The 24540-nt window shown below is 36.5% G+C and overlaps 1 protein-coding gene across 4 annotated transcripts in view; it reads right to left on the bottom strand.

Moving 5' to 3' along the window:
• Positions 1 to 810: 810 nt before the first annotated feature.
• LOC145695224 (uncharacterized) overlaps positions 811 to 24540 on the bottom strand; it is a 79686-nt gene continuing 55956 nt past the window's right edge. For all 4 annotated transcript variants that reach the window (XM_081772220.1, XM_081772217.1, XM_081772219.1 and 1 more), the window contains exons 6-7: positions 18662 to 18922; positions 811 to 7168 (exon numbers count right to left, since the gene is read on the bottom strand). In XM_081772220.1, the coding sequence (XP_081628346.1) occupies positions 6354 to 7168; positions 18662 to 18922 (1076 nt within the window). In that variant the 3' untranslated portion in view covers positions 811 to 6353. The remainder of the gene's footprint in view (positions 7169 to 18661; positions 18923 to 24540) is intronic.

The following is a 24540-nucleotide window of genomic DNA, read 5'->3' as shown; positions in this document are numbered from 1 at the left end:
TCGTAAGTTCATCCAGAGGGGATGATTCGGAAGCCTTAAAGAACTTTCAGTACATTACATCAAAATCAAACATCTTTTTAAAATAAAATTTTCATGAAACATATTTCTTAAATATATATATATATATATATATATATATATATATATATATAAATCAATTTTGGTGAAAGGGTAATTCACCCTCTCACTATTGGTAATTTTAATCTGAAACTGTGGGGATAATCGAAATCTCCTATTATATAAAGTTTTGTCAAAATCGAATAGTTTTTTTGTGATTATCCTGCATAATTGAAGACCTGAAGTAAATTAAGATCTAAGTGCCATTTGAAGAGTTTTGAGATAATGATGTTTTTCCTCGAGAATTCGTGCCGTGCACATACACATCACGCATTCTGTTGGCATGATCTGAACTACTACGCACAGGTTTGGCACTTAGATCCGAATATACTTAAACTGGCTTGGCCCATAGACCATCGTTCCGGTTATAACTCGAAACTTCAGAAAATGACACTTAGATCGATTCAGACTTCAGGTCTTCAATTGTTTTGCGTTCAGAAGTTTTCAGACTTGGAACATGAGGCTGATTTTACCCTCTTATCCTTTATGGATCGCAATCCCAAAAAAATGGGTTATTTTTGCATGTTAAAGAAAAGTACATATCAAATTTTGTTAAAATCAAGAAAGTTATCGTGGAACAGACGGACGGATACACATGCGAATGGCAATCGAGTCGAATGATAGAAGCCTCGCTAACGCTCGCTTCAATAAAGGAAGATCCACTACAAAGGTTTTTAAATTCTGCTGACTTAATACACTGAAAGAGAGACATTTTATTTTCCTCCACTGTGCATACAACAGTTGGGACTTACAATGTGTATAAGTTGATACATACAACTGTACCAATATTTTCCCCCTGAGCTTCTAACAATCAAACTTATAAACAACAAAATGTAAACATCTTAAAATTTGTAAACTGGACGAACAAATAGCACAAAATTAGCTTACTTTTACAGTTGTCTAAAAACTCCTAAAATTAATAAACAAAATACATTAAGAAGAAAAAGAGGACTTTATGTTTTCTCAGAGGATGGCTTATTTATGTAAATATTGGCATGTAAAGGACTTAAATTTTATTTCTAAATTTTGGTTACTTTAGCCTCATGCAATCCAAACTCACTGAAGCTACTGACAAGATAAATAGCAATTCTCTTCGTACCAGCTTCTTCATTAACATATGACTTATAAAAATAGAATAAATTCCATATACACCTCGAAGAGAGTCAACAATATATTGTATGTTAAAAGTCACCAAAAAAATCCATCGACTGTTAGATTGGCAAGTATACATATACATATTGGTATTGTCCAGAAAATAATATATATATTTCAAAACAATGAAATGTTTAATGCTATTATTATTATTTTGAAGATACACGTGCGCGGCTGGCACTGAGAATATTCATCGCATCCCTACGTAGAAAGATAAAAAATTATTCGGGATTACAATAATGCAAAAACTGACTTTGCAGTCTGGTTTTCTTCTTCCAAAATCGGTGAATCTTAAGTGTTGCATGGAATTTACTTCCTGCATAAAACCTGTCTTCAACTATTTTATCGACTGTCTTCCCAGGAAGCTTGAAGCAAGCAAGCATAACTGTTGGGACACTGAAGTAGTTGCGTTTGATTATAAATGTGTTGCTGCTACACTCGTCAGTTACACAGCAATTTTCTCCTACATGTTCTTTTGTAAATAACTTCAGAGCAAAGCATTAATTCGAAAGTAGTTTTCGGTGTGTAACAGAGATTAATGTTTCGTTTACAACCAAGAAATATGTTCTCAAATTCGCCCATCCGTTGTAAAGTTATTTAGAAGAAACATTTAAGGAGAGGGAACAACATGTATGCAATTTTGCTTGCTGGGGACTACATACTCTCCTAAAAATAAACATTTATACTGAAAATCACATGAAGACTATACAGGTAAAACGAGAAATGCCACAAAAATTGACACTTTTTGAATTTTCATATTATGCTCTGATCCTTCCTAGTGTCCAAGTTAATTTTCAACAGTAAATCTATGTATGAAGGAATAGCAATGATTCAAGCATAATTGTTCTGTGTGAGGTGTTAATAAATTGACATAAGGAAATAAGAGTAGTTTTGTTTAAAAATGTTTAAACCGAAATACATAGTTTTTCACAGATATTTTTCTGGTAACTCATCAGTGATGGTAAACTACTGCTGCTTTATAGTTGAAAACTGGAGCGCAGCGATATGGACGAAAGCGAACATGAATTTTAAAATGTCCTATTGAAAAAATGAAATCTTTGAGTTTTACGTCCCACGCTTATGCCGGTTAGGCTAAAGGAGACGGTGATGATGAGTAATGAATGAAATGGTGGAATGAAGAAAGTGAGAGGAAACGGATAACCCCGAGAAAACCCACGTACACGGTGTTTGTCCACCACAGTTTACTTGGCAGGGGCTGGGATCGAACCCGGGACCCCAAGCACCAAAGGTGAACGCTCTACCACTTTTACTCCTGATACGTACTTTTACTCCTTTTTACTTTCCCATTATAAAAAATGTCTTTCTTGTGACTTTCTTTTTACCAGGGTCTTCAGATTCACCTCTAATAAGGTACATTCGCGAAGTCTCCCCTTGGGATTCGTGTAAAATTGATTCAAACACAAAATTCTCAACAGCCCAATGTGTATTGTACTAATTTTAGCGGCCCATACTGGTAATTTGCATTTTTATGGACCTTCATATAGCCGAAATTCAATCATACACTTCTATAACGCTCAGACACAAGTTTCTTTAGATGCAAGTGGACATGAAATGTGGGCATATGCAAAACAAATTGGATTAAGTATTGTTTCTCTGACACACCTTCCCACCCCGGCCGCCATTTTGGATTCAACTTTCGGTTTTTCAAATGGGAATAGGTCCATGTAATACATCAAATTCATGTACAGTCATGTCCAATATGATTGTCGCATACATATAACTGTCTTCTTGTAAGAACATAATTTGATAATGATTTTGCAGGGTACTTTTATTGCTGATACTGTGTGTATAATCGTGAAATGTATATTTGTGGTAAATTTCATAGGAAAAGAATTATAAATACTAAAATTAGAATGAGTAAAACAAAATGTTGCTAAATGGACTAGAAAGTTTCATTTTTGTTTTATTGTTCTTATTTACTGCTCTTTTGACATGAAATTTGCCACATACATGTCTTGGCCGATTATACATACAGTAACGTTATAAGAAATACCGGACGAATTCGTTATCAAATTATATTCCTGCAACAACACATTTATAGACATGCGACAATAATTTTGAACATGAGTGTACAATTTTCTCAGAAAGTCATTGGTGTAGTGAGTTTTATCGTAGCTTGTACCATTTGGAAGGTAATTGCATGTTAGATGTCGGGCACTTCACAATTATTGAACCAAATAAGCTATGCAAGGTCTCGTGTGTATATGTAAACTTTTACGTGATTTATCGTTGACGAAATATTCTCTGAAAACGTACATACAGACACACAGATGTCAATACGGAAATGGTAGGTCTTCACTCAAATCTGGTCGTATCTGGATTTACATTAGGCATTTTGACCGTACTACAATACTTCCTTGTTATAGTAATATGGAAGTAATAACAGTCACTCAGAGAAACGTAATAAGATCATGACACCAATGTTGTACATTATACTTCTAGTTAGAAATTATTTTGATTTGTTAACATCAAAAACGTAAGCGTGACTTATATTACTCTGCAATGTCTACTCGCTAAGTGCCTGGAGGGATTAAATATGCAATACCTTCCAAACGGTACAAGCTGCGGTAAAACTCAGTACACCAGTAAATTTCCGAGAAAACTGTACATGAATTTGATGAATCACATGCACCTATTCCCATTTGAAAAACCGAAAGTTGAATCCAATATGGCGGCCGGGGTGGGTAACATGTGTGAGAGAAGCAGTACTTTATCCAATTTGTTTTGCATATTCCTACATTCATGTGCAGTTGCATCTAACGAAACAAAAAGCAATTTTGTGTCCGAGCGTTGAAGTAGTGTATGATGGAATTCCGGATATCCACTATCAAATAGTCACCGGTCAGTTCGCTAGGGCATCGCCGTAAGGAATCCAGAGCAACCTGCACGACACCAGTCATTTGTTTCGATGCAGAAGGCATTATCAGTGATCGTGGCGAGGAGTCAGTTTGACTGAGAATGGCGCATAGACAAGAACTTAGCGAGTTCGATAGGGGAGTCGTCATCAGCTGTCATACTGCGGATTTGTCGAATCGTGCCCAATTACGCCACCCAAAATCAACGGTGGGTGATGTAATCCTGAAATGGAAACGTCACGGTGTCACCAGTGTCTCTAAACGGCCCGAACGACCCAAGAAATTGACGCACAGGGACCGGAGAGTGCTGAAGCGAGTAGTGTCCAGCAATCGCCGTCAAGCTGCATCTGCCATCCACGAGTTTCACACTGCATCGGACACATCAGTTTCACCGAAGTGTCAGGACAGAACTGCATGCACTTGGTTTCCATGGTACAGCAGCTGCCCACAAACCACACATCACTCCAAGGAACAAAGCCAGGAGGTTGGCATGGTGTAAGGCTCATAGAAATTGGACCCTAGACCAATGAAAACATGTTATAGAGTGACGAATCACGCTACACTGTTTCATGTCAGATGGTAGGGTGGGTGTGTGGCGACAACCCGGGGAACGCTTCTTACCAGACTGCATTGTGCCAACAGTGAAATTTGGTGGTGGTGGTGTAATGGTGTGGGGTGCATTTTGTTGGTTCGGCCTATGTCCGCTTGTTGTTGTGTCTGGTAACATGAAGAGGGCAAATTATCTGGATATTTTGAACAATTCAGTGCTTCCCGCATTGTGGAAATTCTTTGGAATGGACCCATGTTACTATCAGGATTATAATGCCCCTTGCCATAAAGCTGCCATTGTTATGCTGCGGTATGACGAGAACAATGTGCAACGACTCCAGAGGCCTCCTCAATCGCCTGATTTGGATCCCGTGGAACATCTGTGGGATAAATCGGAGCGGCGTTTAAGGTCCAGACCAACTCGTCCAAATTCACCTGCCGCATTCGGAACCGCCTCGCAAGAGGAATGGGCTGCCATCCCACCTGATACATATCAGCAACTGGTGGAAAGCTTTCCTCGGAGGATACATGCTGTGATCCAGGCCAAAGAAGGTCCTACTCGATATTAGATACGTCATGATTTGCTTCATTCCGAAAGTTGTGGGGTGACCGGTGATTTCTTGATAGTGTATGAAGGCCCATTAATATGCAAATTACTGGCATGGGCCGCTAAAATTAGTACAGTACACATTGGGCCGCGGAGTACTTTGCATTGAATCAATTTTACATGAATCCCGAGGGGACACTTCGCGAATATATCTTATAAGTAGACACACGCGCCTCAAAATTTTGATCGCGAGCATCATACACAAAACTAGTTTTCATCTGAAAAGTACATGCATTTTGTTTTGAACTATTTTACACTGGACATTATAAAGGATTTATTACCTATGAGTTTTACCGCACGTTTAAAGAAGAGTGATTGTGAAGTTTTGAAATCCTTAATTGAGCAGTTATGGAATTTTTTCCAAACTTGTTGCATTAACAATGAACAAGAAAATCATGAATAAATATCTTATACTGAAGAAATGTATGTAGTGTATTATAAGTTTTGAGTATATTTATTTCTACTTAAGAGTGCATTTACTGTATAGTCATCAACCAGTTCTCGGATTATCTTTTTTTTTTAAAGAAATGTATCATAGAAACAAAATGTTCACTCATTCAGCATAAAAAAAAAAACCTCATTCCAGATGCAAAATGCCGAAGCATCGGCATTCGAAAACAAAATGCAAGGCCTTTGTATGTGCTCTAACGTAATACAACAGCCCTTACGGATTTTCTTTTAATTTCAATGCTATATAGCACTCTTTTTGTTATCTACCTCAATACAAATTACATATAACACTACAACTGCGTGAACTGCAATAGAATTACTGAATAAACTAAAGTTTAAAATATAACTAAACTGTCATGTTTCATTTACACAACCTATTAAATTAATGAAGCTCAAATTTCACAATCACCAACCATTGACTTGAATCTACGTTTTCAGTCTGCCATTATAAGCAAATTTATCACTTGATTACTAATGTGCATGTTATCCAGGTACTTTATCACTTTGCTGTGCCCCACATTTGAATCATTAAAAAGTAATATTTATACCTAATGATCCCAACCATGATTAGGTCTTTCCCGATAGTTTTAACATTCCCTATACTACAATAATTTTTCACTCAACTTTGATGTCAACACACAGAGCTCCTTCAACTTCTTGACAAGTCTTTTCCCACCACCTCTGGTTAAGTTATGACAAAGTTCAAAAGGATCCTGAATACACATCGCAGATTCTATTTTTAGTCTTTCTGCCATGGGTTTAGTCACATTGGTTTTGTACAAGCTCATTTCATCAGGTAATTCTTTTTCATTTCCTTTAGCAAAGTAAGCTTTAGGAACAGACTTACCTAACAGTGGACAAATAACTTCTTTGTCATAATCATAACTAGCATAAAATGTATAAAAACCGTGCAAAAGCTCTATGACCGTCTGCTTGTTTTTGGTGTTTGGTAATCGACTAATATCATCACAGAAATTACTGTTCCACCCAGCCACGAAATTTTTCGTTGCACACAAACTCTGAAGACTGTGTACACTCTGAAGCAAAGGTTCTTTAAGCTGTTGCAAATAAAAGAAGGCCATCATTACCAATGCATAATTAGTAATGCGACCTGCACCTGATATGTCATTGTTTCGAGCCCAGTACTTTAACACTGTTATCATTTGTTTAATTCTTTCATCCAAGGAGAGACAAAATTTCACAAGACCAGTGTTGCGAACACTAAGGCAGTGTTTGAAAGAAACGTCGCAATTAATTTTTGTTGGTACATGTAGAAATTTTACTATAGGTGTTCGTGCCTTCGGTATTGCAATCACATTCGTACATTCTGTATGCTTTTTCAATATTTTCTTTGCGGCCATGACTACCTTTTCTTGAAACGTGAAATCATCACATTCTTCATCGTCATTTATTAAATCTGTAAAACAAAAACATATAATTTTAGTAACGAAGCAATCTAAATAATAATAATAATAATATAATAATGATAATGATGATGATCAACATGCCTATGTGTATATATAAGACACCTTTCTTTAATATTATATCGTTCCATATTAAACCTAAATTAATATAAAACTAATATAGGGTTATTTGTAATTCCTTCCGATATTGAAACAACCATGACAGACACTTCAATTTTACAGCAACGATGAGTGACACGAAGTTGGAGATTTAGTCACTAGAGCACAAGCAACAACTTGGCGACATTTTGTGGTGAAAAGAAGGCTTACTGTGTCTTAGAATTCGCTGAATGTAAGTCAAATGTGATGGGGTTACATCAAAGATTACGTGTATGTACAATCATGTCCAAAATTATTGTCGCATGTCTATAAATATGTTGTAGGAATATAATTTGATGACGAATTCGCCCGGTATTTCTTATAATGTTAGTATGTGTACGATCAGCAGATATGTGTGGAAAACTTCATATCAAAAGAGCAATAAATAAGAACAATAAAACGAAAATAAAACTTTTTTGTCCATTTACCAATATTTTGTTTTACTCATTCTAATTTTCGTATTTATAATTCTTTTCCTATGAAATTTACCACAAATATACATTTCCCGACTATACACATAGTATCAGTATTTTAAAAGTACCCTGCAAAATCATTATTACAAGAAGACAGTTATAGTATGCGGCAATCATTTTGGACATGAGTGTACCTCCTAACCCTGCCATGGCCGGTTCCGATCTCTGCTGAGAAAGAGGCAGGAGGATAAGTCCAAATACACTGAACACCTGTCAAACACTCCTTGTTTGAATTGATATTCACACGACTTAAGAGAATTAAAACACTGCCTCCTGTACTTAGCTCTTCCTCATAGAGCCCGAGTCTATAGAGCGAAGATGTGAAAGCTTGTGTGGTCACTAGCCTTCCAAATAAGTCATTAACACGGACCACTGGGCCCGGAAGTATACATGATACGTCACCACGATACCATTGTGAGGTAGGTATTGTTGCTACCCCTGCTGGGGAAGTGCGATTGATGCCTTGCAAATAGCAATATTCCGTCTCGAACGGATGGTCTATATCAGTAATTTGTTCCAGTAATGTACGATGTAATTCTTCCGTAAAACGAGGTAGGCAGGGCATTAACACCTCTCGCCCCTCCTGGAAGGGAAGTTTCCGGGATACCTTAGCAAATGGCCGAATAACGCCTGGCCTTGGAACCAGAAGGTGGTTGGTTGGGCGCGTTAAACGACCAGTAGGGAGGCAGGACCAAGAACCAAGAGTCTTGGGTCAGTCCAGGGCTCCTGGATTGGGTTGGACCCTGCCGGACTATGGTCATACCGTTGGATTTGGTAACTTGGAGACCTTCTGCTCCAAGAGGGAGGTGTGCTTGCCTTATAACGTTCGGATGCCATCACTGCTTAATGATGGTAGACCTCTGCTCGCTACGGAGGCTCACTCTACCAGTGGACAGAACTGGAAACACTTAACACTGTCTATAGAGTCTGGGGTTCGGAAACTAGGGCTGTTGAGTTTGATGGACTTACTCCATTATCTCCTCTATGGGAGGATTAGAATATAAGCTTCCAGAGGTGGTAGCAACAGTATTTCTAAGTCCTGTGGCTTTGAATAACGCACTTACGAGACCAGTGCATTTAAAACGGCCGGTCTAGAAGATAGGGTAATTACCTATTTCAGTACGGGTAAATGGAATGCAGGGTGACACTCATTATCTCATCTAGGTACCTCCTATGCCACGTGATTTACCAGAACTGCGACACAGAATCGCGGAAACATTCGTTAAAATCGACCGTCACATGTAGGACCGTGTGTGCCAAGAACTCCAGGATTAACAGCTGCTGGATAATAGGCATACTCGTATCTAACACTTGTAAGGTATGTAAGAGTCTTGGGAGAAATTCTACTACTTTCTATATGAATAAATTTATTATATATGTCATGATTGTTTCAATGTTAATGTTCAAAACTCCAGAAGTAATTATGAATAAACTTTATTAAAACTGATGAAAACAAACAAAACAATTTCTTGGAAATACACACTGTCATAAATTTTCCAAGACACAAATGTTGACACTTTCGAGATATTTTGTAGATTTTGTTAAAGAAATATAATAATAATAAAAGTTTACATCAAAGTCCGATCTTGAGCGCAAATATTTTCTGCAATATTTTCTTTGTTTAAGCTTAAGAAAGCAAACTTTTTTTTTTTTTTTTTGGTGCTCAGCGGCTCAAAATAGAATCTATGCAAAATGGCATGTCACCTAAAAAAAAAAAAAAAAAAAAATGGATTCCTACAGTACAAACGATGAAATAGAAAATAAAACAAATTTACCATATATAAATAAACATAACGGGTTAACTCTTTACGTAGATTTTTAGCAATTGTTAACCACATATATTAATGTCCCAGGCAGAACTAATATTTAATTAGAAGAAAGAAGTTGATTCAAGAAAGAGAGCATTATTTCTCTCGTTCTGTTGCTGATGGAGTAAAGCTACTTTACAATGACATATGTATCAAGAATTACCTAGTAAAGACAAGAAAGAGTAATTTCGACATAGCTAGGAGTTTTTGACGTAACATCTATTTTTCATTATTTGTTAAGAAGATTCTAGTATTATCACATGGAATTCTCTTTGAATAAGGAATATTGTGGACAATTTACACGAAGAGTATCAAGTTTCACAGAGATTAAAACATGATGCTGACACATTCTACAGAGGTATTTAGTTACTGACTATCTCCAAACGACTAATACATGCAGCAAGAAATGCAAATGTCAACTTATAAGAGGCTATCCAGAGGAAAAAGTAACAGCTAAAGCTGAGAAAAATCATTTAAAAAAAAGAAAGAATGCTTCTGCAGCGCTAGAAGAGCTGAAGTAAAATAAAGAAAAGCCTTCAGAAGTTAACAAAAGAAATTGAAAGAAATGAGAAAAACATACTAGTAAAAAGTTGAAGATTGGAAGTGGAATTAATCACCAACGTACATGTTACTTAAAAATGTTTGTACTATACAAAAACATGTCTTTCATATGCATACATTGTTATCTGTCTTGTTACGTATTCGTATGTATAGTTTTATATTTTGGAATATTAAGAAAAATACAGCAGTTGTACTAAAACATGGATGAATAGGGATTGCTATATAAGGAGATGGGAGCCATCAAAAATATTTCTAATTTGAAGTTAGCATTTCTTTTAATGACTGTCATATATTTTCAATAATAGTTACACTTTTAACACCTGTAGCGTCTATGAAAGCCTACAAAATATTTTACGAATACGTTTGTAGCTATAGGAGATTAATGGTCAGCACAACGTTCTAATTTCCCTAAAATATAGTCTGGAAAATTTTATCTTGGCATGGAACATAAAAAATCCAGCGTGAATGCCGTGAATATTTGCATAAAGAATTCATAACCTTTCTAGTTCTACAGTATTATGTGGGAAAAGAAAGATGCAAATTTAAATTTTAATGAACACATTCTCAAAAATTCAAATACATGTGCTACGAACATGATTAGATTAGTATTCCTCACTGGTCCGATGCCTAAAACGCGTGTTTTTGATGCATATGGTTCCGGGTTCGATTCCCGGTAGGAGACTACTGAAATCTGAACGAATTACGGTGGTTGGAATTCATATTAAATTGCAGGCCTACGGCTCATATACCCTTTGCTGATCATGTCATCAGTTTCTTCAGAGTCTGTATCTCATACATACGTTGGCAAAATTCTCGTCAATTCTAAAATTAAAATTACACTGAGTAATACTCGAGAACCTTTGAAAAATATCAATTTCTCGTAGTGAAAGTTTCAAACTACATACAAATAATAATCTATTGCTGTGAGCATCGAGCATCTACCACGATAACCGGCCATTTTGCCCACACATCTACCGTTCAGATTCCATACAATTTCACTGACACCGTTATGGGCCGGACATTCATCACAATAGCCAGTCCATACACTTCAGACAGATTGCATATAATTTCCCTGTGATCTCGTTAAGGGTCGGGCATCCGTCTTGTGGAAAATCATATTTGTTAAATTTTGGACACAAATACAAAGAGAACTTTAAAGACACGGCCAAAGAAATGTACAACAGAGCAAGAAAGAACGTAAGAAATGGTAGGTTATGACGTCAATAAAAGCACACCTTTGTAATATTGTGATGAATTACATTATCTATTCATTCACAGCATATCTTAAATACTTTGATTATTTTTTTAAATTTTAACTTGCGTATTCTTTCCACTTCTTTCGCAAGATTATAAAGATTACCGTACAAGCAAATTTTACTCCTCATGTGTATGATAATGTGACACCTTAATTTTTCTTTAATCCATACTGTTTATACATGTAATTTCTTTTTCACAGATATATCGAGTATTTCACATAAAATGTCCATTTCTTATAAATCAGTATATGGTGTTCATGAACTCAGTGCCATAAATTTGGGAGGTGATTCTACACACTAAAAAAACCGTTCATATAAACATGTCTGAAACCGCATATTTTTCAAGTGAGAGGCTGCCGAAAATGAAGATATTTCTTCGACTAGTTATTAAGTATACCTGGCGGTCTAGGATTTCGTAACTGTACTGTAAAAACTGTATATGGAAAGCGTCGCAATGATGCGAAACGGAATACTCATAGGACGTGAAGGATTTCCCCACAGTCTCTAAAGTAAAGATGGATCGAAATAAATATGGACGAAGAAGTGCTTACTAGGAAACAGGAATCTGTTGACAGCAAGTCGATATTGCAATCAGATTCAACACGGCGGAAGTTTTTTCAATGTTATGCATGATTGCATAAGTACAGAGAAGAAGGACCATTTTAGAGATGAAATGAATCTCACGGATACAGATCATTTAGGGGCGGTACAACAATAAGGATTGTTACGTATTTGTGGCGACGCCCGTCATCAGCCAGAGGTATGGCATCTCTAGGCAACAAGCTAGACAAAAATGTAGTGAATGAGCACCAGGGACTTAATGAATGTGCTACCCGTTAAGGGACAGATGAGGCTGTAGACAGTCTTGAAAACACTACACTCATCATGATAGGTGTGAACATTGGGTGTGCGGGTAAAGAACTTGAGAATCAGGGTGTAGCAACAATGTCAGGAGCAAGACAAAGCACTGCTAGGCATAAGATAAATGACTTCGAGATTAATTGTATGTAGAACATTATTGCTTGGTACACTCACAACAGGTGTTCAAAATGTTGTCACCAACTTCATTGCAACGTCTATACCGACGTACCATGTTTCGTCGTACTCTGAGAAAGCACCCTCACTTCGGATGGTGTCAAATTCTTTTGAGATATGCTCAATACAAGGCCACAGAAACAAGTCTAGGGAAGGAAAATCCGGAGAGCGCGGAGGCCAAGGACCAGCGCACTTCCATCCAATCACTTACTGTCGGAAGAACCCCTGTGAAGTTAGCGATCAAAAGTTTAAAAAATCGATATATTTTTAGAGTTCTGAGTAGCACTTGAAGAGTTCTAAAGTTCCTCATGAAAATTCAGAAGAGTTCTAGCAAAATAAGAAAGTACACGGGAAATAAATGTTTCCTCATAATCTACTGACCACACAGACAACCAGTGCAAATCATTAACAAATATGTAACACGTGCCTAATAAAAATCAACCAATGTTACACAAAACATTATAGAAATCGACAAGTGCTACTCAAAACTCTGATCGGACCTCTATTTCATTACGAAATATGAGAGTTCTATCACCTTGTTCACAGACGGTTCGCGAATAGCCCATAAAATGTTGACTAAAATTGTTATAAATAAATATTTAACCATACTACGAACATAACTTGAAAGATCTTGAGGAGTATTATTAAGAATTCTCATCAAAACACTATTAACACTCTCATCAGAACTCTATTATTCTACGAACCCAACCTTTTATAACTTAACGAGTGCTACTCAGAAGTGTCATCAGAACTCTATTTCATTGCAAAATAAAACAGTTCTATCTCCTGGTTCACAGTCGGTTCGCGATTTGCCCATAAATTGTACCGTGTTATGCAAAAGTGAACTAAGCGCCAAATTTTGAAAATCCACGTAAATGCGACGATTGGTTCCTGATAAGCATTAGAACTTTTTGCACAATCGAAAAGAGAGGAAAACCAACACCTTTCCAAAAAAAGAAACATAATTTCACTTTAGATTACGGCTACCTTAATGCTGGACATCAACCTTTAAACGTAATTTTCTTAAAAGTATGAAATTGGCGCTTAGTTCGTTTTCGCATGACACGGTACAATTGTTCATTTAAATTGTTACAAATAAAGATTTAACCATTATAAATTGTTAACTTAAATTGTTATATAAAAAAAAAATTAAATTCTACGAACAGACCTTTATAGAATTTGACGAGTGGTACTCAGCACTCTCGTCAGAACTGTAGTTCATTACGAAATAAAATAGTTCTATTACCTTGTTCACTGTTGGTTCGCAAATGGTCCATAAATTGTTATTTTAAATTGTTATATATAAAGATTTAACCGTTATACGAACAGAACTATATAGAACTTGACGAGTGCTACTCAGAACTCTCATCAGAACTCTATTTCATTGCGAAATGAAAGACTTCGATTACCTTGTTCCCAGTTGGTTCGCAAGTGGCAAATAAATTGTTAATTTAAATTGTTATAAATAAGGTTTTAAAACTCTACGAACAGAACTTTATAGACCTTGACGAGTGCTTTTAGAACTGTTTTATTTCGCAATGAAATAGAATTCTGATGAGACTTGTGAGTAGCATTCTTCAAGTTCTATTAAGTTCTGTTCGTAAAGTGGTTAAATCTTTATTTATAAAAATTTAAATTAACAATTTATGGGTCAATCGCGAGCCGATTGTGAACAAGGTGACAGAACTCTCTTATTTCGCAACGAAATAGAGTTCTGATAAGAATTCTGAGTAGCACTCATCATGTTCTATATAGTTCTGTTCGTAGAATGGTTAAATATTTATTTATAACAATTTAATTAACATTTATTGACCATTTGCAATCCGCCTGTTAATAAGGTGAAAGAACTCTTTTATTGCGCAATGAAATACACTTCTGATGAGAGTTCCGATTAGCACTCGTCAAGTTCTATAAAGTTCTGTTCGTAGAAATTTTAAACTTTATTTACAACAGTTTAAATTAACCATTTATGGGCCACTCGCCAACCGACTGTGAACAAGGTGATAGAACTCTTTTATTTCGCAATTAAATGGAGTTCTGATGAGAGTTCTAATTAACACTCGTCAAGTTCTTTAATGTTCTGTTCGTAGAATGATATATATTTTTATTTATAACAATTTAAATCAACAATTTATGGGCCCCTCTCAAGCCGACTGTGAAGAAGGTGATAGAACTCTTTTATTTCATAATAAAATAGACTTTTCATCAGAATTCTTAATAATACTCTTCAAGTTCTTTCAAGTTCTGTTCGTAGAATGGTTAAATATTTATTTATAACAATTTTAGTCAACATTTTATGGGCTATTCGCGAACCGTCTGTGAACAAGGTGATAGAACTCTTTCATTTCGTAATGAAATAGAGGTCCGATCAGAGTTTTGAGTAGCACTTGTCGATTTCTATAATGTTTTGTATAACATTGGTTGAGGTTTATTACGCACGTGTTATATATTTGTTAATGATTTGCATCGATTGCCTGTGTGGTCAGCAGATTATGAGGAAACATTTATTTCCCGTTTACTCCCTTATTTTGCGAGAACTCTTCTGAATTTTCATGAGGAACTTTAGAATTCTTCGAGTGCTACTCAGAACTCTAAAAAAATATAGACATCTTAAGCTTTTGGTTTTGCGTGGTTAGCACCGAAACTTTAATATCGCTATAAAATCTTTATTTACCCAGAACTATTGGTTTAACCTAGCAGGAACTCTAGAACTCTTTGAGTGCTACTCAGAACTCTAAAAATATAACGATTTTTTAAACTTTTGGTCGCTAACTTCACGGGGGTATCGGAAGAATATCAAAGGATACACGCGGAATTGGCAATCGAAATGTGAGAATGTTCACCCTCTTGGAACAACATTATCTATTTGCAGAGAAATGTCCTCAAGAAGTTGTGATAACGAATTCTGCTAAAACTCTAGATACGCCGCACCACTCAAGTGTCGCGGAAAGGTGTGAGAGCCGAGAAGAAAACAAATATTCACTCCTGCCATTTTTGCTGCCGAACATGTGTGAACTATCCACGGCCCAAACATGACTATTGCAGAATTAAAAATATCCTCGCGTGTGGAGCCTGCCTATCGGTAATAGTATAAGCTTGGGAAAAGTGAAGGAGCTACTAGAGAAATGTTGTGGTGCAAAATCAGCTTCGCACGTAGCTTGGAATTGTTACGCACGAAGAGGATAGAGACGAGCTTCACGTAGTACCTACCACACACTCACATAACCCACATTCAATTCTTGCATAATGGCCCACATGTTTGTTTTGAGAATTGTTAGTGAAATCTTCGAGAACTACTTCTTCTGGTGTCCGCCTAGTCCTTGTTGCACCTCTCTTGTGTCTACTCACAACCACTCACAAACGATTATCAATGCTGATAAATGTGCGCTGGTTGGGTAGTCACGTGTTTGTGTATTTATCTCCTTATAACTGTCGAGCGGAAACCGAACTTCCTTGTGCTTCCCAATAACACAAATATATCTCAGCTCAGCGAGTATATACGCACCTCCCAAGTTGGCTAACTAGACCTACTTGTTTGCACACGGTTTAAATCACACTTGACAGCAAAAAATATACCCTGTACCAAAGATTCCACTGCACTGCCAGAGGTAACGTAATTGTGTTGTATCAGGCTCTACTGTCATGTTTCCTCGTCTACCCACTCTCCTTACGCGAAAGTTCTCTCTTCACACCACCAGAGTTCTTGCATGTCGTGGCGCTCAGCCGTATATACTTCCAAAGATGTAACGGTTCCACCAAAATTCCAGCATGATATGGCTCTGATTGTTACCATTTTCCTCCAATGAGTCGATAACTGCCAGTTAGATATAACCGAATTAACTCACAATAACCGTTATTTTCACATGAAACAGGTTATAAAAGCGAAGCCCAAAATACCGGTAATTCTTTCTTCATAAAATTTCATTTTTTCGTCTGTGTTCAATTCTGATTTTGAAATGTAGATATTTAGTTTCTTGTCCCACAGTTGTGCCGTTTAGACTAAAGGAGACGAATAATTTTTGAAAGTTAATGAAACGAAAGAATTGGTGAAATGTAAATGATGGAGGAACGAGAGAATCTCGAGAAAACACACGAACACGATGTTGTCCACTACAAACTCACATGGGCTGAGATCAAATCATGGATTCCTGACACCAGCGGTGAGCATCCTAACATTGAGACATATGAGCCTTCTGAAATCTAGGTTTGATTTCAGGATAAAAATCAATTACAGTATTTATGTAACAAAATATACACTTTTTGCACCAACATAAACACTTTTTTTTTTCTTTCTTTAAATTACTGACTTACTACTGATGGCTGCTGAGTTCATTCAGTGCTGACTTCCATCCGGGTTATAGGAAGTCAAATTCTCTACAAAGTTGGCGGTGAGTACAATCTTCTATTCTGACCAGTACAGATGCATCAGCGAATAAATCCGACTCATAACATCTGGCTAATTATCTCATCAGAACAGCTTCTCTATTACTAGATATGTACTATGCAAAACATCAAGAGACCATATCACCAGTTTTGGACTGTAGCCTAATGTAATATTCCTTGCTTTATTTGCTTCTCAATTTATGTTCATAACATTTTCTATGATACTCATTTTAGTAATTTACATATAGCAAAGCGAACGTGTCCAAATAGCTTCGTATTATGAGTAATTAGCGTGAATTATCTGAGCTACGGATGAGTACGTTGCAGCACAATCGCAAAAGTCCTGGTCTTCATTCACTATATTTTCGCCCCGATGATTGCGTAGGAATGGCACAGTCCTGCCTGATGACGAGCATATGCCACAAATACCTAACAATCCATCTAATTGTACAATGTCCCGTTAATGATCTTATCCCTAACATTGCAATCTTTTCCACCATATTGAATCTGATTGCAAAATCGACTTGCCGACAAACGAATTTCTGTTTCCTGTTGATGCACCCTTCCGCTCATGCTTATTTCGACCCACCTTTACTTAACGAACTTTTGGGGAATCCTCTTGACAGTCATTGAGTACGCTTTCCATTTACGGATTTGGATAGTATAGGTTTCTTTCTGTTATGAAACGTAAGACGGCCAAGTGTACGTTGATGGCTAGTCGAAGAAACTTCGCTCTAAAGAAGCTTTTCTCATTTTCGGCTGTCACTCACTCGGAAACTGTTTCAGACATATGTATATATGTATATTCCGGCGTAACTGTGGAACGACTGGAGCAATTTTAACCGAACTTCATACATATTTTACTTACAATACGGGAAAAAATAATGTTCGAGTAAATCCCCTTAGCACCCCTGTAGGAGAAATGGTAGAAATAATCTATAAACAACCGATATGAGTGTCGAATCCATAGTTTTCGGAGTCGATAAACTCATTTGTGATAATTCAGATGGCATTTAATTTCAATGTTTCGATGGGAATAAAGCACCTTCGGCATCCCTAGAAGTGGGAGGAGGTAATCACATGTTAAAATAATCCAAAACGACCAATACTGGTGTTGAATTCATATTTTTCGGCGTGCTAAGTTGAATGGTAACAGTTCTGATGATATTTAAGCCCAATTTTAGCCAAGAATGTACATGCCAGCTGGCCCAAGAAATGGCAAGGGCAATGTCAAAGACCTCCTCGTCGAGTAAAATAAATAATGTGTAGAAAGGAGGTGATATATAAAAATAATAGAAAAGAACCAATTGGCCTATTAGTATCGAATCAACAGTTGTTGGGGTCAGTGGGATGCCTTTAAGACCGATTTTAGCATGGAAGGTGGCGAAGGAAAAGCCGACGAGATCAATTTCCCGCAAATGTCCCAGCATATCCAAAATTCTGGTTTTATTGAGGAAGGGGTGCAATTTCTATAATTGTTTTCGCCACATTCAAATAGACGTTGTCTGTTGATTGTGATCGCATCACGGTAAAACGGTTGACGCGTTTGAAATAAGTTCTGCACATAGTACCTATTTCAAATTGGATTTATCATACTACTTTGATTCAAGAGCATATCCTAAGAGGGGTATGGGTTCAAAATTTGTCAAAAATACAATATTCATTTGGTTTTGATTATTACGCTTTCACTGAAATGCGTATCCAAAGAGGAAAAAAGGCTCAAAATACTTTCCATAAACTCTCCTCGTGCAAAGAACAGTCGTTTCAGCTGGTAGTTCATAAAATACCAATAATTTCTTCCACTTATTTGTAAGGATTCTTTTACTACTTACGTAGGTCTAAGAAAACGTCCAAATCACTATCTTGAAATCCTAGACCAGTCATCCGAGATCCAAATGGATAAGCTACGCAGTCGGGGTAATCAGGGGAGAATGCTTCTTCCAACATTTTGCATAAAATTTTCTCTCTCGATCTGTCTTCTTCTCCTAGACGAGCAGCTTCACATAGTTCTTTCATTTTTGCTTCAAACGCAGCCTTGGAAGAGAACATTTGCTTTGTTTTTTCGCATAGTGTAACTGGTTTCTCTTTCATTCCTAAGACAAAAACAAAAAAATCACAAAAATAATTACACACGTCATTTCTCTACTTAATACAACTGACACAAGTTTTTGTTGATTACAATCATTGCTATAAGATTTGCTTTTCATATTTAACGTGTCGTGAGTGAAATAATATATGGCTAAATATTTCGGCTTTTTGGGATGGAGTTATATATATATATATATATTACGTGTATTAAGGAAAAAACAGAAATAACTGGCTTATAACTTTCTTAATTAAGCATCATACTTGTTTCCCTGTGTTGATTCTACAATTAAAAATGTGCCTTTTACAGCATTCAGTACTTTTCCTATGTTCAGTTCTGGCTCTCTTGATTGATATTTGAACTGCCTTTCTAATGGTTGCCGCAGTTGCAAGTTATGCAATCCATCATTTGATAGGTAACGTTTTGGTTGTCTAACTACCTTACCAAAGTGTCTAAAATTGATGCATCTTATTATTTGTTTTATTGGTTGCCTAAACTCAAATTGGCAGGCTACAAAAAAGTACCCTAAATCAAGAAACGATACAAAACGATTTTGTTTTGGTATACAATTTTACTTGTATTTCGTTTCTCATTCAAGAAATATTTATCCTAAACTTCAAATATTCTATTACAACCTAATACGAGTCAGTTTGCAAAAATGAAGTCATACTTTTTATACGGTAGTAAACATCATTATTCAAACAATTTATTATTTTTTGATTGTTATATCAAGTTAACACGGTTAATCTTTTTACATTCTTACATTTGCGAAAAAAATTGCGATAAATAGGGAAATTTGCCTCTAAAAATGCCTCTTTTAAATTTTGGCGGCTACAGTTACCCGAGTAGAATCTATCGTCAAAAATACTTTGGCCTATACGTAATCCATGTACGAAGTATCGGTTCAACATCTACAAGTTACTTGAGAAAAATATTTCTCAATCTTGTTTTACAATACAAATGAAACACTATCAGAGAATAGAACTTAGTAACTGGCAGCACTCTCATTCACCTTACCAGGCATTACAATCAAATTACATGCCCAATTACCATTCGCTCATAAAAATACAGTAAAACAACATAAATAAGAGCTAAAACAACACTCGCTTCCCTTGTTTGGCTCACAACTAACGAAAGAAAATTTTCTGAATATAACGGGGGGAAATGCTATAATGTTTATTTTTTATATATGTGCATGAACTGTGTACCTGAAATACTGATAAACAAAACTGATGAACTTCCTTTTCCTGTCATTGTTGCAAAACAAAGACAAATATTTCTACGCTTCCTCAGAACATTACTTAGTTTCAAGGCCAAATTTGAAGTGACGTAATCATTTTATATCGTAGAACGCAAAGAACATTGATGTGAGTTTAGCACCCCCTTCACCGACAAGGTTATATGAGACGTGAATCTACAGCTTAACGAGAGATCCGAACCACATGCGCTCCCGCCGAAAATCGAACCCGGGTCTCCCTCGCCAACGCAAAGAGCTTAAAATTCATTTTGATATAACGTTATACCTTCTAGACAGGAGACAAAAAATAAATAAATAAATAAAAAATAAAAAAAAAATAAAGCATACAGGTTCTAGAGGATGAAAACTGATGATACGTGTGTGCAGTACAGCGTTTGTACAGTACACGGCATAGAAATCGTTACACAAATTCTAAGTCCAAAGTAATAACAAACTCTTGCCCCGTTTTCTTATGCATCCAGAAATACATGTCTCAATCGATTATTTGCTTCTAGTATATTAATCCAACTCCTCCACCTCTCCTTGTCTAAAGAAGTGTGTGTGACGTAGTACACTCTTTCCATTCAGCTGAAAAAGAAACAGGAATCAAGTTTACAACGTTATAACTTTAAAACAGTCTTTTCCATTCGTTTGTTCTGAAATATTATTAAGAGCCTAAATTTAAAAAAAAAAAAGTCACACAATGTTCCCAAATCTTCATTAATACCTTTAGTTTCATTCTTTCCCTTCTTTAAAGACTGCAAGCTAGTAAGATGCTCCCTAAGAAATCTATGGAAATTGCCAATAACGGCAGTAAGTTTTGTGCTTCCTAAAGTCTGTAATGCACTCACAGAGCTCTAAAATATCTACTGACAGAAATTAGTGTTATTCAATGATTCATTTCATTTCTTTTCAGTAATTGCAAGCAAATGTTCCAGGGGCGTCATTTGGGCAGGACAGGAGGGTGTAATTCCCCATCCCTTGAGCTTCATAAATGCGTATGGTTTGATCAAATGATACACTAATAAAAAGTGAAAATCTTATGTCGGCGGAGAATCTCGATCCCCCCCCCCCCAATAAAATCTAAAAGACACTGGTTTTAGCAACAAACCTATAGAGTTACGATAGCACATTGCTAGAGAGCTTACATTTGGTTTCAAGAGTCGAAGGTTTGACCTCAAGCCATATGAGTTCCTGGGCGACATTGAGAGAGAGATATTCAAGTATGGAGACAGAGAGGGATGATTTATAAACACAGATTTAGAGCTGGGGGGGGGGGGGAATGATCGGACAGCGTTCATATTATGACGAAAATTGATTTTGTGAAACAGAAGAAGAGAAGTTTTCGAACTGCGAGGATCACATTAGGGCAGTTGTCGAATTAAATTAAGATGGAGAACTCTTTTTAGACCATCAGATGATTACGAAGGGAGAGAAAGATCTTGAGAACTTACGAATTAAGAATTTAAAAAATCTGTAGCTTCCGAGACGGATTTCGAACCACGAACCTTGTAGTTATCGAATCATGACTTTATCCATTCTGCTACGGAGGATTCTATTACTGGTTCACATACGTTTCCCTTAGCTGCGTTGAAAGCTACCTTAAGGGGATATTAAAAAATTGACTCGGTAGATGCGCCGTTCAGTTAGGACGTAAACCTCTTGTAACTTAGTAACAATGTGCAAAATGAACTTCCTCTTCTTCAGGACACTTTTTAAAGCTTTAAAATTTGTTACTATTGTTTTAATTAAGTGACATTTGATAGAACCATCTGATAAAGTAGTGTCAAGCCCTGTGCGTCATTGTCTGTTAGGTGAATGGTTAATGTAAGTTACTCCTACGTGGATGGTACGAGCTTCCAATGAAGAGCATTCTTATTGATTATTTTCTTTGAGCTATGCTCATACTGTGCATTCCACAAGTTCAATTTTGAAGTAATGTAGTCACAGCTAGTTTAATTCGAAATTATTTTCAAATATGATATTTGTTATTACATAGCACTCCTCACTTGTTTGCAGCTCTGCTTAAATGCAAAATTGTTTTAAAAGTATATTTTACTTTCAAGTATGATTGTTTAAAAAAAAACTTGTCCTTCAACTGTATTTTATAATTATTTTGTATTTCTCAGTTATAATAACATTTTCTATTTATATTGTATTCTATATTATACATTTATTATATCTTACATTTGAAGAGGAGCTTATGATAATTCAGAGCAGCAGGGACATACACAGGATGCAGGCCTTGGCAATCCAGAGCTTCTGCCCCCACGAAATCACTACTTTTCTGTAAATTATATCCAATTTTAGAGATGATGATAGATTTTAGTAAAATATGCCCTTAATCGCTGAAATAAATTCCTGTCAAGCTTTCGATCGCTGAAATAAATTCCTGTCTACGCCCCTGCAAAGCAGTGACGATTTTAGGGAGTGATCTGTTAGTAATGCCTCCCTGGAGCAACGACACTTCCCCAGAAGTCGTATCTCCGATAATTCCGAATGTCATATCAGTACTTGTGCATTATTACTTTTCACTGTCACCAGGGAAGGGTCCGAATGGGGCACTCGAGTTGCCCAACGACATGTATGAGATATGAAAGAGGATGTAAAATTATGTACATATGCAAATTTATAGCGGCTGAGGGCAACATGGAAAAGCAGGAGAGCCGGAAGAAATGTGGCCGACCCTACGGCACAGCAAGACAGAAAGCTAAGGAATCACTAGTTCCGCGCGTGAATGGCCACAGAAATGAAGCTAAATGTGGTAGATGTATAAGATCTGCTATATGTAATGAACATCATGGCCACCATATTGAAAGTGGCCATCTTGAATTTGAATTCACAATATAAAAGATAAAGTGGGTCATGTAGCATATGAAATAGCACTGAAATTTTACCAGGAATACATTGGTGTTAATCATTCTGTAGTAACTATTGTAAGTTGAGAAGTAACATGCAAGAAGGACGCATATAAACTCTGTGATAGACTCACTAGTATGACGCAAAAGCTAGAACTTGGAGTGGAGTGGGTTTTAGTTTAGCGTCCCTTTCAGCAGCGAGGCTATATGAGACGTGGACCTACTGATTAACGTGGAATCCGAACCACATGAGCTCCCGCCGGGAATCGAACCCGGGTCTTCCATGCCAAAGGTGCGTATGCTAACCGCTTAGCCACGAGGGAGCTCAGCTAGAGCTTGGAGAACTCTCGCTTGTATACAGACCAAAAGAAATCTGATCACTCCCTAAAATAGTCTTTGCTTTGCAGGGACGTAGACAGGAATTTATTTCAGCGATCGAAAGCTTGACAGGAATTTATTTCAGCGATTGAGGGCATATTTTACTAAAATGTCTATCATCGCTGAAATTGGATATAATTTACAGAAAAGTAGTGATTTCGTGGGTGCAGGAGCTCTGGATTGCCAAGGCCTGCATCCTGTGTATGTCCCTGCTGCTCTGAATTATCATAAGCTCCTCTTCAAATGTAAGATATAATAAATGTATAATATAGAATACAATATAAATAGAAAATGTTATTATAACTAAGAAATACAAAATAATTATAAAATACAGTTGAAGGACAAGTTTTTTTTTAAACAATCATACTTGAAAGTAAAATATACTTTTAAAACAATTTTGCATTTAAGCAGAGCTGCAAACAAGTGAGGAGTGCTATGTAATAACAAATATCATATTTGAAAATAATTTCGAATTAAACTAGCTGTGACTACATTACTTCAAAATTGAACTTGTGGAATGCACAGTATGAGCATAGCTCAAAGAAAATAATCAATAAGAATGGCCTTGATTCGAAGCTCGAACCATCTACGTAGCAGTAACTTACATTAACCATTCACCTAACAGACAATGACGCACAGGGTTTGGCACTACTTTATCAGATGGTTCTATCAAATGTAACTTAATTAACGCAACAGTAACAAATTTTACTGCTTTATAAAGTGTCCTGAACAAGGGGAAGTTCATTATGCACATTCTAACGATGTTACAAGAGATTTACATCCTATCTGAACGGCGCATCCACCGAGTCAACTTTTGGAATATCGCGTTAAGTTAGCTTTCAACGTAGCTAAAGGAAACGTATGTGAACGAGTACATAGAGTTCTCCGTAGCAGAATGGATAAAGTCATGATTCGATAACTACAAGGTTCGTGGTTCGAAATCCGTCTCGGAAGCTACAGATTTTTTAAATTCTTAATTCGTAAGTTCTCAAGATCTTTCTCTCCCTTCGTAATCATCTGATGGTCTAAAAAGAGTTCTCCATCTTAATTTAATTCGACAACTGCCCTAATGTGATCCTCGCAGTTCGAAAACTTCTCTTCTTCTGTTTCACAAAATCAATTTTCGTCATAATATGAACGCTGTCCGATCAT

Source organism: Thermobia domestica, chromosome 9, assembly GCF_964235325.1.
Source record: "Thermobia domestica chromosome 9, izTheDome1.hap1.1, whole genome shotgun sequence".
Lineage (NCBI taxonomy): Eukaryota > Metazoa > Arthropoda > Insecta > Zygentoma > Lepismatidae > Thermobia > Thermobia domestica.
Note: the sequence above shows the minus strand (reverse complement) of the source record. Positions and strands in the feature narration are given on the sequence as shown.